At 39.3% G+C, this 19,330-nt stretch overlaps 1 protein-coding gene across 2 annotated transcripts in view; it reads left to right on the top strand.

Annotated features, from left to right (window-relative positions):
• The window catches only part of BANK1 (B cell scaffold protein with ankyrin repeats 1), a 311,689-nt gene that overhangs the window by 78,709 nt on the left and 213,650 nt on the right, over positions 1 to 19,330 (top strand). For both annotated transcript variants that reach the window (XM_061164327.1, XM_061164326.1), the window contains exon 3: positions 7,830 to 7,984. In XM_061164327.1, the coding sequence (XP_061020310.1) occupies positions 7,830 to 7,984 (155 nt within the window). The remainder of the gene's footprint in view (positions 1 to 7,829; positions 7,985 to 19,330) is intronic.

Here is a 19,330-nt window from a genome sequence, read left to right as displayed (position 1 = left end):
TCGGGTCTGGTGCACTGGGAAGACCCAGAGGGAGCGGGTAGAGAGGGATGTGGGAGGGGGGAACGGGAGGGGGAATACAGGTAAAACCATGACTGATTCAAGTCAATGTATGACAAAACCCACTACAATATTGTAAAGTAATTAGCCTCCAACTAATAAAAATAAATGAAAAAAAATTAAATATATAATGATTTTTTGCAACTTAATTCATAGGGAAGTTTATCTTCTGATGCTTAACTATTTTATTATTTTGCTAAGCTTGCAGTGTAATATTGGGTGCTAAAAAATTATACAGAATTATCTTGCTGGCACCCCACTCCAGTCCTCTTGCCTGGAAAATCCCATGGACGGAGGAGCCTTGTAGGCTGCAGTCCATGGGGTCGCGAAGAGTCGGACACGACTGATAGACTTCATTTTCACTTTCCACTTTCATGCATTGGAGGAGGAAATGGCAACCCACTCCAGTATTCTTGCCTGGAGAATCCGAGGGACGGGGGAGCCTGGTGGGCTGCCCTCTATGGGGTTGCACAGAGTCAGACACGACTGAAGCAACTTAGCAGCAGCAGCAGGATCTCTGTAATTTTCCTCTAGGATTATGTTTACTTTAAAAGAGTGAAGACAAGTTAATTTCAGTTAATAGTTTTGGAGATTGCTTAATCACCTGAACATTAAATAATTTGTGGTAAGCTGGTTTATTTCATATATTATCTGAATAACAATGTTTCCTCCACATTTTTCCATCATCATACATAAAGAAAATAATCTTTTCTGTAATTTCACTTGCATGTTGTAGAGGAGGGGTAAAGAAATTTGCTCAATCTGTAATCTTGATCATTTTATTCCTGTATTTGAGGAATGTATATAGTTCAATCTATAAAACAAATATATTTTCAGTATAGATTCAGAATGATTCTTAAGTATATTAGATATTAAAAATAACTGATATTATTAGTTATGTGTAAAATAAAATTTCTCATGTCTCCATCAATCAGAAATAACCTCTAGGTATCTTGGATTTATATAGCTAGACTATTCGTATGCATTCAAAAATTTGTCTTGAATTTCTACAGCATAGTTCTGAATATGTATACATATTAAAAGACTTTATTTTTTAGAGCAGTTTTAGGTTTACAGCAACTGAGAGGGAGATACAGAGATTTCCCATATAGTCTCCACCCTGTCACCCCCAATTACATATATAGCCACCCCAATTATCATCATTCACCACAATGGTACATCTTTTTCACCACTTAAGAATGAGCCTACATTAACATAGCATAATCCCTCAAAGTCCATAGTTTACCTTAGGGTGTACTCTTGGTATTCTACAATCTATGGGTTTGGGCAAATGTATAATGGTATCATAAAGAGTATTTTCACTGCACCCCAAATCTGAGCTCTGCCTATTCATTCCTCTCCCTTCTATTCCAGATCCCTGGCAATCCCAGATCTTTTTCCTGTCTCTACAGTTTTGCCTTTTCCAGAATGTCATATAGTTGGAATCATACTATGTATGGCCTTTTCAGAGTGGCTTCTTTCACTTAGTAATAAGCATCTAAGGTTTTTAACCCACGTTTTTTCATTGTTTTAATAGCTTACTTCACTTATTAGTGCTGAATAATATTTCCTTGTATGGATGAACCACAACTTATTCATTCTACTTGCTGAAGAACATCTTGATTGCTCCCAAGTTTGGACAATTATGAATAAAGCTGCTATAAATATCTATATGTAGATTCTTGTGTGGATATAAGTTTTCTAATTCACTTGAATAAATACCAAGGAGTGCATTTGTTAGAATGATAAGAATATGCTTAGGTTTGTCAGAAACCACCAAAATGTCTTCCAAAATAGTTGTACCATTTGCATTTCCACAGCGATTGATGAGAGTTCTTGTTCCAAATTCTTAGTAGCATTTGATATTGTCAGTGTTCCAAATTTTGGCCATTCTAATAGGTGTGTAATAGGTGTATAGAGCTATTTCATTGTTATTTTAATTTGCATTTCCTTAATGACATACAAGTGGAGCATGTTTTCATATGCCTGTTTTCTACCTATATGTCTTCTTTGGTGAGATGTTTAAGAACTTTGACTGATTTTAAATTGATTTGGTTTTTTTCTTAATTGTTGAATTTGAGTTCTTTATAAATTTTGGAAAACAGTCCTTTTCTAAGTGTGTCTTTTGCAAATATCTTCTCTGAATCTATGGCTTATCTCCTAATTCTCTAGACGTTGTCTTTTGCAGGCATGTTTTTCATTTTAATGAAGTCCAGCTTATGAATTATTTCTTTCATGGATCATAACTTCAGTGTTGTGTCTAAAAATGCATCATCATACCCAAAGTCATCTAGGTTTTCTCTTCTGGTATTAATGTCTTCTAGTTTTATAATTTCATATACATTTATGTCTAGGATCCATTTTTAGTTAATTTTTGTGATTGTTGTAAGGTTTGTATCTTGATGCTTTTTTTTTTTTTGCATGTGAATATTTAGTCATTCCATCACCTTTTGTTGAAGTGACTTTTTTTGCCTCATTGTTTTATTTTTTTCCTTGCTCAAAGATCAGTTAATTATGTTTATGTGATTCTCTTTCTTGGCTCTTTATTGTGTTCCATTGAAATGTTTGATTATTCTTTTCCCAAGACCACACTGTCTGGATCACTGTAACTTTATAGTAAGTATTGAAGTAGTGTAGTATCAGTTTTCCAACATTGTTCTTCACCTTCAATATTAAGTTGCCTACTCTGGATCTCTTGCCTCTCCATATAAACTTTAGAATCAGTCTGTCCATATCTGTAATTTTCTGATATTTTTATTGTGATTGAATTGAATCTATAGAGCAAATTGGGAAGAACAGACATCTTGACACTATTGAGTTTTTCTATCCATGAACAGAATATATTTCCATTTACTTAGTTCTTATTTGATTTTGGTTATCAAAGTTTTGTGGTTTTCATCATATTGATGTACATATTTTGTTAGATTTATACCTAAGTATTTCATTTTGAGGAGGGACAAAGAAAAAGCTAGAGGGACTATTGTAAGTGGTATTCCATTTTTAACTTCCAATTCCACTTGTTTATTGTTAGTAAGACATTTTCCTCAGGAAAAAATATTGAAAAATTTATTATCAGTGGACCTGCCTGAAAGAAAAGTTAAAAGAAGTTTTATAGTGAAAAGAAAAGTAATATAGATCAGAAATTCAGTTCTGTAGCATCAAAGAAGGAATAACTGAAGATAAAATTAAAGTATATATATATATATATATACATATATATATATATATATATCCTATTTGCCATTGATCTAGAAGATAATAGTTTGTTCAAAATATTATCAACAATATATTCAATAATGTATGCTTATATAATATATGATATAAATTTTACATATATATGCTTGTATATATTTATATATAATGACATAAATGAAAGCAGTAATATAAAGTATAGGAGGGAGGAGTAATCATTTTATTATTATAAGGTACTAAAACTATCTATAAAGTGGTACAGTGTTATTTGATACTGGACTTGGATTAGTTGTAAATGTATATTGCAAACTCCAGGATAACCACTAAAAATGTTTTTGAGTATGACTGATATGCTAAATTAAAAAAAGAAGAAAAATGGAATCATATAAAATGTTCAGTAAAACACAATGGCAGAAAAACAGTAGAAGAGAAAACAGAAACAAAGAACAAGGTAACAAAAACAGAAAACAAATGCTTTTTCCCTGGTCTCTCCAAATTGTACTCCCTTCCTTTTGGTATGTATGCCTTGTAATTTTTCTTGATAACTAGACATAATGTGGGCTTCCCCGGTGGCACTAGTTATGGTAAAGAACCCATCTGCCAGTGCAGGAGACATAAGAGACATGGGTTCGATCTCTGAGTTGAGAAGGTACCCTGTAGGAGGGCATGGCGACCCACTCCAGTATTCTTGCCTGGAGAATCCCATGGGCAGAGGGCGGGCTACAGTCCATAGAGTTGAGATGAGTTGGATACAACTGAAGGGACATAGCTCACACACAAATATTCTCTGTAAAAAGAACTGTTGCAAATAGACCTTTAGTAATGCAGTGGTGGCATCTGGTCCCATCACTTCATGGGAAATAGATGGGGAGACAGTGGAAACAGTGTCAGACTTTATTTTTTGGGGGGCTCCACAATCACTGCAGATGGTGATTGCAGCCATGAAATTAAAAGACACTTACTCCTTGGAAGGAAAGTTATGACCAACCTAGACAGCATATTAAAAAGCAGAGACATTACTTCGTCAACAAAGGTCCGTCTAGTCAAGGCTATGGTTTTTCCAGTGGTCATGTATGGTATGGATGTGAGAGTTGGACTGTGAAGAAAGCTGAGCACCAAAGAATTGATGCTTTTGAACTGTGGTGTTGGAGAAGACTCTTGAGAGTTCCTTGGACTGCAAAGAGATCCAACCAGTCCATCCTAAGGAGATCAGTCCTGGCTGTTCATTGGAAGGATTGATGCTGAAGCTGAAACTCCAATACTTTGACCACCCATACGAAGAGTTGACTCATTGGAAAAGACCCTGATGCTGGGAGGGATTGGGGGCAGGAGGAGAAGGGGATGACAGAGGATGAGATGGCTGGATGGCATCACCGACTCGATGGACATGAGTTTGAGTACCCTCCGGGAGTTGGTGATGGACAGGGAGGCCTGGTGTGCTGCGATTCATGGGGTCGCAAAGAGTTGGACACGACTGAAAGTCTTCAGACTGAACTGAGCTGAACTGAATGCAGTGGTGAGGTGTGGGGAGGAGGCTTTCTAGAGTCCTGTGATTGGGTCTCAGTCCTTTAGTAAGCCTACGCCTGTCGACTGTGAACCTCACAAGAATTTCTCCATTTGTTTATCCCCTTTAGGTGAGAGAGGTTTGTTATAGTGAACTACAGTTAGTTATTTCCCTACCTGTGGTCAGTTGGACTCTGAAAATACCTTAGTAGATTAGGCTCTGATTAACTAGTTTTTCTTGAGGGCAGGCCTTGTTAAGAAGACGAGAGTGCTCTGGAGTGTCTAAGGTTGTTTCCATTTCCTTAGAAATACTGTTCCCCAATATTTGCTGTGGGAATCTGGTCAAGCTCCTAGAGCTAAATCTCAAAATAATGTGTCCCTTCCAATCTTTTAGCTGAACCCTCCTGGAGATTTTAACTCTCAGACTTGTCCTCTGTGGAGTGTCCAGCAATTTGTCAATTGCACTTCAGAAGCCACAGCCATGAGAAGGCGCACACCGCTCTGGAGAGTAGCCCCCACTTGCACAACTGGAGAAAAGCCAGTGCTTCAGTGAATACCCAGCACAGCCAAACATAAACAAACAAAAAATTAATCAAAGAAGAGTTGTTGAATTTTTAGTCTGTTCAGTTTTTTGTTAGGATAGAGTGGTGACTTCCAAAGCTCCTTAAATATGGAACCCGAAACAGGAAGTCCTATACTTCTTATTTTACTAAAATGGAAACCTACAAAATTGACAATTTTGTAACTTGAATTTTTTCACTTATGTCATAAACTTGTTCCTTACTGTTAAATGTTCTTTGATAGAATTTTAATTAGTGACAATATCTTTTATCACATTAGATATTTTTATCTGGTCTGTTATTGCTTAGACTGCTCCTAATTTTCCGCATTATAAACAGATCTTCTGTGAGCATTCATAGAGATAAATATTTTGCACATCTATAATTATGTCTTCAGAATAAAGAAGATAGCTCTTCCTAACTTAATTCCACAGATGAATTGGCAGAAAACATCCTAGATACTGCTATGGTGGAACAGCATATACTTCTTAAGATGCATTAAATAAAATCAGTTCTCTTGTTCTTTCATCAATTCACAAAGTGATTGAGTCAGTTCTATACAACCTTTCACTGTTTTGGGGTCTGTATGAAAGAGCATGAGAGAGAAAGAGAGAATGAGACTGCTTGTGGAAGTGTCTTAAATCATTAGAGAAATGAAGGCTGTTTTTCATGCCATTTCAAGCAAGACTGGTATTGGAAGAATCTGGAAATCCCAGGTGCTTTTGTACTTTTATTCTGTAACTTTCATAAGACAGGAAAAAAAAAAAAAAAAACACTCCTTCTTAGGTGTAGCATGGGGATAGCTCTTCTCCAGAGGACATCACTTTTGTTACTCTGCATCTCTGATAGGAATGGTGACTTCACTTTTGAGATGCAATGACACCAAAATTCTAGCCCCCTTCATCTATATATAGATCTTCATCTATATTGCCTTTGACTCTTCTTCCTTGTCATGCTGTCAATTTCCTTTTGCCAGAGGAACTAGGAACACACCTGTACTTGAACTATTATTTTTTTTTGTCTAGTAGCAATGAAGTGAAGGCTACCATGGCGAACCATGGGTCATCTCAGTAACATTGTATTAAGAAAAGACTTACTATAGGTTTAGGGTTGTACTGTGATTTGAGGAAGGGTTCATGGAAGCAGGGCTTTGCTATTCTTTGCTTGCTGTCAAAAAGCAGGTGTAATTTTATGATTTGCGTTATTAATGACTCTTACTGAGAAGCTGGGTAACCAACTCTCCCTGCAACTGAGGGGTTTCTGGGGTACAGCATTTTCAGCATACAACCTCCCCAAAATCCCAAGCAAACTGGGAGGAGTTGGTTGCCCTACCTGGAAGGTAAAAATGAAAAGAGGCTGAGGCTAGACTTGGTAAAAAAGCAAAGTCACTCACAGGAGCCACGATTCAGGATATTTGGTTCCTTTTGTGGTTTGGACAATGTTCATGTTTTTGCCTGGATTCAGACATAATTACAAAGTAGCCTGATCTCTAACTGGACCCATCATGGTGGCAGCGTGGTCTAGATATGGTGATTTTCTGTGAGACTGTTGGCGTTCAACAGGACGGGAGGCCACCGCCTAGCAACATCAAGGCCTTCACAAGGTATCAGGACAATTTCTAGCTGTTAGGAGCTGTTTTCCTTTACCCCAGTACCCTTCTTCAGGGATTTGAGGGGTACTTTTGTGGTTGGCCAAAGACAGATGACAGTTGTGAGTGTCTGTTATGAGAGCCTTGGTTTCAGTCATAATAGTTCTGTGCCCTAAGGAAACGCTTTGGACAATAAAAATATTGTCCATCTCTCTTCACACAACTCTTCTTTTCTTCAATAAAGTTTTTTAATGATTGAGACCAAATGCTGAATTACTGTTACATTTTTAAACAATCAAATATTTTTCTCCTTCTTATATTCAAAATTCACATTAGTGTATTTTAGTGTTCTTAATAGTACTACCATAAAGAAACCCATATCATTTAATTGAAGACACTTTTTTCACAGGACACATTAACGTTTTGTTGAACACTAATATTTCACTATCAAACTAGTGTTTCATAGACATATTTGTTTGTTTAGATTGTCTCCTAGTTATGCCTATTGTTTTTAAAAATTGAAAATATGCATAAAGGGTAAATAATTGTTCTGAGTTAAATTGTTCTGATTTTAAATGAATAAATTTTCTTATTTACAGTCATTGAAAGGAGATAGTTTCATGTTTTACAGATTTACTGTTTTAGTGTAAAGTGGTATTTGGATTTTTTGGGAGGAAAATATTTATTTACCTAGTAGATGAAAATATGTATTTGATTTAGTTTAGTAGCTAAGGTTATAATACTAGTTAAATTATGAGGCATCATTTTAATTATTAACATTGGTTCAATTATTTTGACTATCTTAAACTCAGTTTGGTTGTCCCATATATTAATTAAACCAACTGTTCAGCAATTAGTTTTCATAACAATGGAGGAACTTAATATGGCCTTAGCTGTATTATAATCCATATAAATGAACTTTCCTTTAGGTTCTGCGGACTACCTGGAGATCATTATTTCACCAGACCTAAGAAAGGAACATTCTGGGCAAATCAGTGAGAGAAAGGAAGTTGAAGAATTATCAGAAGCTTCAGGAAGCACCATACCACAGGCAGTGGTGCTTCCTGCTGAGATTCCATGTGAGGTCAGTAAAGACACCTTGTTATTGTTGTCATGGATACTGCATTTCACTAGAGTGTAACTGACACTAGAGGTGTTTTTGTTCACTCTGTTCTTGGCTGTGTCCTCAGAATGGCAGAACAATGTCTGGCAGTTAGTAGGCATTTGATATGTATTTGTTGAGTAATAGAATATTGAAACATACATGAAAGCACCATGTTTTTAGATGTTACTTGATCTGTTGCAAACAGATTTACAATTGCTATATATATATATGTGTGTGTGTGTGTGTGTGTGTGTGTGTATGTGTATCAAACTGTTCAAAGCAAAGTTGGATTCATATTAACCAGATCAAAGATTCTATTTTCATGAAAGGAAATATGTTCTTGAATAGAATTTGCAAATACTTATTTTTTAGGACCACCTATCTTCAATTATAAAACATGTGTCAAAGGCCTACATTATGAAGTGGAAATACCATAAGAGCTAGAAGAGCTGGTTTCCGAATAAAAATATAATGTTAAAGCAAGTAGATTTCTCAAGAGGGGTTATATGGATATATGTTAGTGACATTTCTTCTTCCTAAGTCTTCACTGGACTGAACCACTAAAATAAGCCATGCTAGAGCTTGACCAAAATTTGGGTTATGTAATCTACAGTAACTAAAAAGATGCTGGCCCTCAACATCTGCAGTGTACTTGAGCAGAAAGAGCCAAAGAGGCAGGAGAAGCTTGAGAGTTGCATGAGAGGGTCCTTCAGGTAGAGGCCAGTGTTTAGGTGACAGGAGCTGCGCTTGTCTGCTTGCTGTGCTGTGGTTAGTCAGTCAGTCATGTCCAATTCTTTGTAACTCCATGGACTGTAGCCCACCAGGCTCCTTTGTCCATGGGATTCTCCAGGCAAGAATACTGGAGTGGGTTGCCAGGCCCTTCTCCAGGAGATCTTCCCAACCCAGGGATCGAACCCAGGTCTCCTGCATTGCAGGCAGATTCTTTATCATCTGAGCCACCAGGGAAGCCCAAGACTACTGGAGTGGGTAGCCTATGCCTTCTTCAGGGGACCTTCCCAACCCAGGAATCGAACCGGGGTGTCCTGCACTGCAGGTGGATTCTTTTCCAGCTGAGCGACCAGGGAAGCTCACTTGTCTGCTTACTGGGAGGCATATTTGGGGAGAGAATCTTCTGATCCTGATGGTTCCAGCAGCCCTGGCAGAAGCAGAATGTTCTGTGCAATTCTGAAAAGCTTATTTCCCTCATCTCCAGACCCCATGAACAAGCAGGAGAATCACCAATTTAAGTTACTATGTTATCAGTGCCAGAGGAACAAAAACTTCTTTGGCACTCCCTTAGAGACCCCAGGAACCGGAACTGTACAGGTTGGAGGGAACCGAGACAGAGGAATCAGGCAAAGAAATATTACAGACTACTTGAGGAAGGAAGACCAGGCCAAACAATCAGAACCAGTGGCTCCTCTTGAGTGAGAAATAATGGAAGAGACAGAAATTAGTGGAAGAGACTATAAAAGGGAAATGAGGACTATTCTCAAATAGGTAAAGTCAAATAAAAAAAAAAAAAAACCCTCTGGAACTAAAAATTGCTCACCAAGAATTATGCAATGAGTCTAACTAGCTGCATTTAAAAATATCTGCAACAGTAAAATTTGAACAATATAAAGCTTTTCCATTATTAAATTGCAGACACATCAAAATCCAAAAATTAAATCCCACTGCCCTCCAGGCAGAAATCATGCACTTAGGTTTTCTGGGCAGGACCAGGGTTCTTTCCATAGTGGAATTGTGGACTGTCTTTTATTTATTGACATGGATATAATTCCATCAGAATCTCTGAAGGATCTGAATTAAATTATTTCAATTCCAAATCTTTCTTGGGAGCCCCACTTTTTAAACAATCCTGAGTTGAAAGATCATATAAGACTATTTTAGCACCAGCCAGCTTCCCAAATGGCAATTCAGGAGATATGAGAGACACGTGTTCAACCCCTGGGTCAGAAAGATCCCCTGGAGGAGTGAACGACAACCCACTCCAGTATTTTTGCCTGGAGAATCCCATGGATAGAGAAGCTTGGAGTGCTACAGTCCCTAGGGTCGCAAAAAGTTGTACATGACTGAAATGACTTAGCATGTACACACTAAAAACTTGAAATAAACTGATCCATGGACCAAAAATAGTCACCCAAGTCAAAATCTTGTATTCTTAGAACCTAGATCTTAGTACAGTCTAAATTCATGTCCCAGTTTTCATGCACCACAAGCAAGATGAGTGGAAATCATGTTTCAGATTTACCAGGAACCTGCATCTCTTATGACTTCTGCGTTGGGAGGTGGGTTCTTTTACCACTAGCAGCACCTGGGAAGCCCAGGATAGCATTCAGTCTATACCAGTTGTCTGAAAGCATAGCCTTTGAGCTTACTCATTTCTGAGAAGTCTTCAAGTTACTGGGTAAATGGAATCCACTTAAATGTATAGTATAGCTTCCTCTCTCCAGAAATGATATTTGAGACTTCTCTGCCATTATACAAAATCTAGAAATTTACAAGACTGTCATTGCCAGTCACCAGGTCATATTTGAGATGTGCCTCTTCTGCTCCCAGTATCTTCAAATTCTATGAAATTCCCCTTACACTTTATAAAGTTTCTGGCATGCCACTGTTGAGTTGACTGATTCAGTCTATTGGTGTCATCCTCATTCTGTCTGATGAACAGGGAATTAGTTTAAGTCTCTGCTGCTCTCTCTTGCTGCAGAATGGCTTGAGTCTGTAGACCTGCCGCTAACAAAATACTCTCCCTGTGCCCTCCTCTGCTCTGGAGAAGTGGCATTTTATTGGCGTAACTGAGGCTGCAGATGAGCCTGCTGCTGCTTTTGACCCCAGGAGCCTGGCCCTTTTGATTCCTTCTGCCTAGTCATCTTTCCCAGCATTGTTCCTTTCCTGGAACTTGAAATTTGTGCCACTTTCAAAACAGCAGAAAAACACTTTTTTCTTTTGACAGGTTTGTGTGTGTGTGTGTGTGTGTGTGTGTGTGCACTAGTGAAGATGTGCCTCCAGTGTTCTATTTATGTAAGTTATTCTCTTTTTAAGAAACACCTAAATGGGTCTTAACAGTTTAAATCTGCTTAATTCGACCTCTTCTTTTCCGTTTTCTAGGATTAGCAATCTTTGTTCTGTTTTAGTGTTTGTTAAGCTTTTTGCTGTTTTTTATGGGCCAAGATACTTGCTTTTCTAGCATATTCCTCTTGATTTTGTCTTGTATGGGGTAATGTATCATGAAAGATATGAAATCCGTGAGTTCTAAGTCTTCCAAACAAGTCCATTGTTCAAAGTAATCTTACCCACTTTTGTTGCTGATGAATTATCCACTTGGGAGGCATTCTCCCATTGAAATAACATCTAAACCAGAACTGAACCTGGTCTGTTATTTGCTGCCTTCTTTTGTGTGTTTCCTTTGCTGTGTGTTTACCCCAAAGTCCTAATATCATTAATCTCTCAGGACAATTCCCTCAGAGCAATGATTCTCATCTGGGAGTGATTTGGCTGTCTCTCCCAAGGGGATATTTGGCAAAGTCTACAGACAGGTTTGTCATAACCGGGGGTTGCTCCTGGCATCTGCTGGGTAGAAGCCAGGGATGCTACTAAAAATCCCATAGTCACAGCAGTGACTTCTCTGGTCCCAAAATGTCAGTAGTGTCAAGGTTGAATCCTGCTCCAGAGGACAGAAAATACATTCATGCCTCTCAGTAATAGGTCACTTCAAATCACCCTAGGGATGGCATCAGGGGGGCAGTGCTCTTCTTCAGAGGCTTGTCTGCGCTCCGGACAGTTGTTCTGTGATCACTTGTGAGCTGTGCTATGCCGCGCTAGGTTGCTTTAGTTGTGTCTGACTCTCTGCCACCCCGTGGACTGTAGCCCTCCAGGCTCCTCTGTCCATGGAATTCTCCAGGCAAGAATACTGGAGTGGGTTGCCACAAGAATACTGGAGTGGGAAGGGGATCTTCCCAGCCCACGGATCAAACCCACTTCTCTTACCTCTCCTGCGTTGGCAGGAGGGTTCTTTACCCCTTGCACTACCTGGGAAGCCCTTCTTGTTAGAGAGGCATCATCTCTAAGCAGTGATCCAGTCACTGGATAATTTTTTAATGGATTTGACCTGAAGCTTTAAGAGGGATCCTTTGAGTGTTTTCCTCAATGGCCCTTTCAGAAATACTGTGGTTTGCTCTAAATGCCTCCTGCCTCTCCTGGAGCCTCAATCATGTGTCAGTAATGGCCTCTCTATTGCTTCTTCCATCCTAAAGAGCAGCTAAGAGGAGCTTATTTTTATCTTGTCTTAACTGTGTAGGCAGGACTTCAATATGGCATTTTCCCTTCCTTTTGGTAGAATCTGCCGCAATCTCAGCTCTCCTCCACCCCAAACCTCTTACTTCCTTTCATATAGTTAACTGAAATTTCTTTATGTTTATGTTATTCTTCCATGGCTACTATTTGGGTGAGGCTGGTTACTTGTTGATTTTTGAGGAAATTTAATTCTTAAAGTTATAGTATCACCACAAAAAGACCTCTTAATGGGCTTTATCAGCAATTATAGCTATATTAATTTCATTGACTTGTTTTTCTGAGTCCTAGAATGGGCACATCCCCTGATAAAGACCTTCATTTTATTTGACCTTCACTGATGTATATGTCTGTGTCTGCAACCATAATATGAGTCTCCAAACCCAAATCTTTTCAGATCACAGATTGTATAACCAGTGAATCTAGAGAAACTCTGAGAATATATGGAGTGTGACTCTTAGCAGGGCCCATGGAGATGCTACAAAAACCTCTGAGATTAGGTCCTTCCTGTTCACTCTTTGGCACTGAATACAGTTTAAAACAATACACAGAAACTAACAGCACTGCCCACTTATTTTTGACATCAAATCATGCATTAGATCTTGATAACCAACCTTAACTTAAAGTCAGGTCCTATGATCTAATTGAAACATAACAATAAAAGCAGCAAAAGATTATTGTGTGTGTCACTGCCTAAAATGTCTATGTTGTGAAGCATTACCCCTTCAGTGGTAAGGTTTTACAATGACAAAAAGGTGTTTTTTAAAAAAAAAAAAAGGTGTTTTTTCCCTTTAACCAAGTGTTTCTCAAATTAAGCAGCATATAGGGATGACTTGGGGAGGTTTTACAAAGTAAAAATGTCTAAATCCTACTGTTAGAGATTCAGATGTAAATAGTCTAAGTTTTGGCCTGGACATTGGGAGTTTTAAAGCTTCCTAGGTGTTCTCCAAGGTGAGAATTAGCAGTCAAATTTGGAACCACTGCCATAACCTAATCCTTGCTCTTCTGTTACAGGTTAGGTCAGGGCCAGCTTCAGGGACTTGCACAGTGCTGGCTTGATAAGGCCTATGCCCATGCAACTGTGCTTATAGAGCTAGTTCCTATTAATTATGAATATATGAAAAGAGCCATTGGTCTGGGTACACAAGTCAAAGTAAGCTGGTATGATCCACGAGGATCAAAATCCTTTGTTAACCTGTGCTTAATGATTCATTAAAGTCTAGAAGGGCACCCACCCTGACAATCTAGAATCTCCACTACCAATGTGTTGTACTGCAGACAAAGTTCCAGCCCTTTGGGTGAGGTCTCAAGGTTTGTTTACAATGTAGCAAATCTAGAGAGTTTGGTAGTGATTATTATAATAACTCTTTCTCAATTTGAATGCTCAGAGCCAGAAAAGGGATAAACAAAGAAGTTAGATTGAGAATAAAATAGCATCTTCTGATAAAACTGAATTTATGACCATTTGAGTGTCCTAATATTTCCTCCATTGAATTAAATATGTCCATATAATTGTAGCTTTAAATAAGATGTCCATAATAATTAAGGCTTCCCCAATGACTCAGACAATTAAGAATCTGCCTGCAATGCAGGAGCCTCAGGTTCAGTCCCTGGGTCTGAAAGATCCCCTGGAGAAGAGAATGGCAACCCGCTCCAGTATTTTTGCCTGGAGAATTCCATGGACAGAGGAGCCTGGTGAGCTACAGTCCCTGGGGTTGCAAAAAGTTAGACACATCTGAGCAACTAACACCTTCATTCTTTTCACTTTCACAATAATTAAGAACAGGGCTGGATGAGTGCAGTCCTTTCCTCCTCAGCAGCCTCCTTTGAGCATGGAGATGCAAGAAGCAGATGACTCTGTGAGTCCTGATGGGGATAAGGTATAGTGCTTGCTCAATGTAAAAAAAAAAAAAAAGTTATATTTTTATAGGCTTACTCCATCTCAACTTAAAAATACATATAAATTGCCTCTTTTCAATTTTTTTAAAGATTCTTTTTGATTTGGACCATTTTTAAAGTCTTTATTAAAGTTGTTACAGTATTGCTTGTATTTTATGTTTTTGTGTTTTGGCTGCGAGTCATGTGGGATCCTAACTCTCCAACCCACACCCCCTGCATGGGAAGGTGACGTCTTAACCTGGAACCACATGGGAGTTCCCCAGAGTACCTCTTAGGTACCGAATTCTTACAAGATGCCAAAATGATATAAAAAATAAAAACACCTTCAGGGTGTTTAAAATCTGTCTGGGAAGCCTCAACACAGGCATTAAAAACTTATTAAGACCAGAGGGCATGACTTAGAAAGGGTCAAATGAGGAGTACAGGTGTGAAATGTTTTATGATCCCTTTGGAAGTTGTACACGAAACCTGAGTTGGACCTTGGTGAAGAGGATAAGTATGAGGAGATGGGGGGAGAGTAGGAACTCAAGAGCATGCCAACATTATGTGCAAATAGGAGCGGCTTCCTAATTAGCAGGGCCCTGTGTAAAATGAAAAGGTAGAGACCCCAGGTCTAATTATTAAGCATTTCAAGGTGTGATAGCAGAACATTAAAACAAGTGCAGGTTCTGTGCATCTTTGGAGATTACATGCCCTTGGAGCTTGTTCCAGTTACAAATGAGGTGTCAGCGCCTCCTTGGGAGTGGTCAGTGTGCTTATCTTTTGTTTAGACCTCTTCTCTGGAGGTGGTTGAAAGGTGGAAGAGAATCTGGTGCATAAGAAGCAGCCCATGGAAGCACCCGGCTTCCTGTGTGGCACCAGTGGTAAAGAATCCGCCTGCCAATGCAGGAGGAGACTTAAGAGACATGGGTTCAATCTCTGGGTTGGGAAGATCCCCTGGAGGAGGAAATAGAAGCCCACTCCAGTATTCTTGCTGGAGAACTGCATGGACAGAGGAGCCTGGCAGGCTACAGTCCATAGAGTCGCAAAGAGTCGGACATGACTACAGCAGCTTAGCGCTGCATGGCATGTGAGCACCCATAAATGAAAAAGAGTTGCTGGCTGAATAAACACCAGGAGAGGATGCTTGGGTTTACTGTTTGGAAGGCGAGAGGTCCGAGTTTTACAGGTAGGGATGTACTTATAGAAGAAAACTCCAAAGAACTTTGAAGCTGGATTTGAGCCAGAGTGAAAATGGGAAGTCATTAAAGCTTCAAAGTAAGGAGACAGATGTGAGCAAGTGAGGGACTAAGGAACTGCCTTGGAAATGTGGTCTCCAAAGAGGAGATGGCAGGAGTGCGGACTGGAAGGAGCTCCAATTACTGACCTCATACTCAGATGAAGTATTGCATGAGGAGGCATAGGCCGAGAAACAGAAGCATTTCCCATAGGTCGGATGTGTGAAGCCAGAGCAGTAGGTGGCATGGGATCTTTTCTCAAAGTACAATTTAATTGATATAGAAAAATTTAGTTCAGAATATTCTATGGACAAATACTTGGGAGCACTAGACTCTGCTGGAAAAATGCCAGAGGTGGATGTGTGTCAACTGAAATGATTTTTTTTAACATCAACATATTTGTAAAAACCCCATGGTACAGAGCATTAAAAATGTAAGTTTTATTGGTGGATGATTTATGCTTAGGGAAATAATATTTAAATAAGAAAGCTTTGAAATTAATGACTTTTGGGTAAACACAGTTTTATAAGAGCATATAAATGGGATTCCTGTTTACTTTGTGAAAGACTGAAATTCAGTTTGACTTTGAAGAAAGCCTTTGAAAAGTGATATCTGAGATAATCATAAAATATATTTCATTTTAGTTATTTTGACGGTTGAAACAGTGTCATGTAAACAATAGTACAGAGTTTGAATTTAGATAATTCTGATTGATTTTCAGAATGTAAATCTTTGTATTCATTACTCTCTGCTTAAAAGAGAAATATAATAGCCTCCCATATTGGTTTTTGAGGTGTGTGTGTGTGTGTGTGTGTGTGTGTGTTGGTTAGAATTAAAGGAAATGGTTTTATATAAAAAGTGATTAGCTAGTATGAAATACATGAATGCATACTCAGTCACTCTGTCATGTCTAACTCTTTGAGATTTCATGGACTGTAGCCCACCAGGCTCCTCTGTCCCTGGAATTTTCCAGGCAAGAATACTGGAGTGGGGTGTCGTTTTCTCCTCCGGGGAATCTTCCTGATCCAGGGACTGAACCCATGTCTCTTCAGTTCAGTTCAGTTCAGTCGCTCAGTTGTGTCCGACTCTTTGCGACCCCATGAATCGCAGCACGTCAGGCCTCCCTGTCCATCACCAATTCCCGGAGTTCACTCATGTCCATCAGGTTGGTGATGCCATCCAGCCATCTCATCCTCTGTCATCCCCTTCTCCTCCTGCCCCCAATCCCTCCCAGCATCAGGGTCTTTTCCAATGAGTCAACTCTTCACATGAGATGGTCAAAGTACTGGAGTTTCAGCTTCAGCATCAGTCCTTCCAATGAACACCCAGGACTGATCTGCTTTAGGATGGACTCATTGTATCTCCTTGCAGTCCAAGGGACTCTCAAGAGTCTTCTCCAACACCACAGTTCAAAAGCATCAATTTTTTGGTTCTCCGCTTTCTTCACAGTCCAACACTCACATCCATACATGACCACTGGAAAAACCACAGCCTTGACTAGATGGACCTTTGTTGGCAGAGAAATGTCTCTGCTTCTTAATATGCTGTCTAGGTTGGTCATAACTTTCCTTCCAAGGAGTAAGTGTCTTTTAATTTCATGGCTGCAATCACCATCTGCAGTGATTTCGAAGCCCAAAAAATTTAAGTCTGACACTGTTTCCACTGTCTCCTCATCTATTTCCCGTGAAGTGATGAGACCAGATGTCATGATCTTAGTTTTCTGAATGTTGAGCTTTAAGCCAACTCTTTCACTCTCCTCTTTCACTTTCATCAAGAGGCTTTTTAGTTCCTCTTCACTTTCTGCCATAAGGGTGGTGTCATCTGCCTATCTGAGGTTATTGATATTTCTTCCGGCAATCCTGATTCCAGTGTGTCTCTTATATCTCCTGAATTGGCAGGTGGATTCTTTACCACTGTTTCATCTGGAAAATCCAGTATAAAACAGATGCTCAAAAGATGTTTATCCCTTTCTTTTCTCTGTATTAAATCCAATCTTCTTATCCTTAGTTTTCTTTCAGGGTTTTTTTTTTTTCCAAAAAGGTTTTTTAATAACCCCTTATATCTTTGTAGTTATTGTTCAGTCGCTAAGTCATGTCCAGCTCTTTGCAGCCCCCTGGACTGCATCACACCAGTCTTCTCTATCCTTCACTGTCTCCTGGAGTCTGCTCAAACTCATATCCATTGAGTCTGTGATGCCATCCAACAATCTCATCCTCTGTTATCCCCTTCTCTTCCTGTCCTCAATCTTTCCCAGCATCAGTGTCTCTTCCAATGAGTCAGCTCTTCCCATCAGGTGGCCAAAGTATTGGCACTTCAACTTCAGCATCAATCCTTCCAATGAATGTTCAGGGTTGGTTTCCTTTAGGATGGACTGGTTTGATCTCCTTGCAGTCCAAGGGACTCTCAAGAGTCTTATTCAGCACCACAGTTCATAAACATCAATTCTTCAGCACTCAACTTTCTTTATGGTCCAGCTCTCACATCCATACATGACTATTGGGAAAACCATAGCTTTGACTATATATGGACCTTTGTCAGCAAAGTGATGGCTCTGCTTTTTAATACCCTGTCTAGGTTTGTCATAGCTTTTCTTCTAAGGAGCAAGCGTCTTTTAATTTCATGGGTGCAGTCACTCTCTGCAGTGATTTTGGAGCCCAAGAAAATAAAATCTGTCACAGTTTCCATTTCTTCCCCTTCTATCTGCCATGAAGTGATGGGACCAGATGCTATGATCTTAGTTTATTGAATGCTGAATTTTAAGCCAAATATTTCACTCTCCTCTTTTATTTTCATCAAGAGGATCTTTAGTTCCTCTTTGCTTTCTGCCATTAGGGTGGTAGCATCTGCATATCTGAGATTGTTGCTATTTCTCATGGAAATCTTGATTCCAGCTTATGTTTCATCCAGTCCAGCATTTCACATGATGTATACTGCATATAAAATAAATCAGCAGGGTAATGATATACAGCCTTGATATACTCCTTTCCCAATTTTGAACCAATCATTCCATGTCCGGTTCTAACTGTTTCTTCTTGACCTGCATACAGGTTTCTCTGGAAGCGGGGAAGGTAGTCTGGTATTCCCATCACTTTAAGAATTCCCCCCAGTTTGATGTGATCCACACAGTCAATGTTTTTAATACAGACAATGAAGCAGAAGTATATTTATATTTTTTTTCTAGAATTCTATTGCTTTTTCTATGATCCAACAGATGTTGGCAATTTGAATATTATATACATAGATTTGGGCTTCCCTAGCTTTTCCGCCAGAGAAGGCAATGGCACCCCACTCCAGTACTCTTGCCTGGAAAATCCCATGGACGGAGGAGCCTGGTAGGCTGCAGTCCATGGGGTCGCTAAGAATTGGACACGACTGAGCGACTTCCCTTTCACTTTTCACTTTCATGCATTGGAGAAGGAAATCACAACCCACTCCAGTGTTCTTGCCTGGAGAATCCCAGGGATGGCGGAGTCTGGTGGGCTGCTGTCTATGGGATCGCACAGAGTCAGACTCGACTCAAGCGACTTAGCAGCAGCAGCAGCAGCAGCAACTTTTCCGTCTTAATAAAATCTTGAAACTTTTAGATTCATAACCTCTAGTCAACCCAACAGTCTTCACTGGTATTCATCATAAAGAGTAATGAAAGAATCTCTTATTGGTAAGATTAACAATACACTTGACCCTTGAACAATAGGGGTTTTGAATTGCATGGGTCCATTTATACATGGATTTTTCTCAGTAGCAAATACCCCAGTACAACATGATCTGCAGTTGGTTGAATCAGATACTGCTGTTGCAGAGGGCGCACTATCAATCTTATATGGATTTTCTACTGTACAGAGGGCCAGTAGGTGCTCCTAAGAGTTATGTTGTTCAACGGTCAACTGTATTAGACATCTAAACCAATTAATCA

This window comes from Dama dama, chromosome 17, assembly GCF_033118175.1.
Source record: "Dama dama isolate Ldn47 chromosome 17, ASM3311817v1, whole genome shotgun sequence".
Classification (NCBI taxonomy): Eukaryota; Metazoa; Chordata; class Mammalia; order Artiodactyla; family Cervidae; genus Dama; species Dama dama.
Note: the sequence above shows the minus strand (reverse complement) of the source record. Positions and strands in the feature narration are given on the sequence as shown.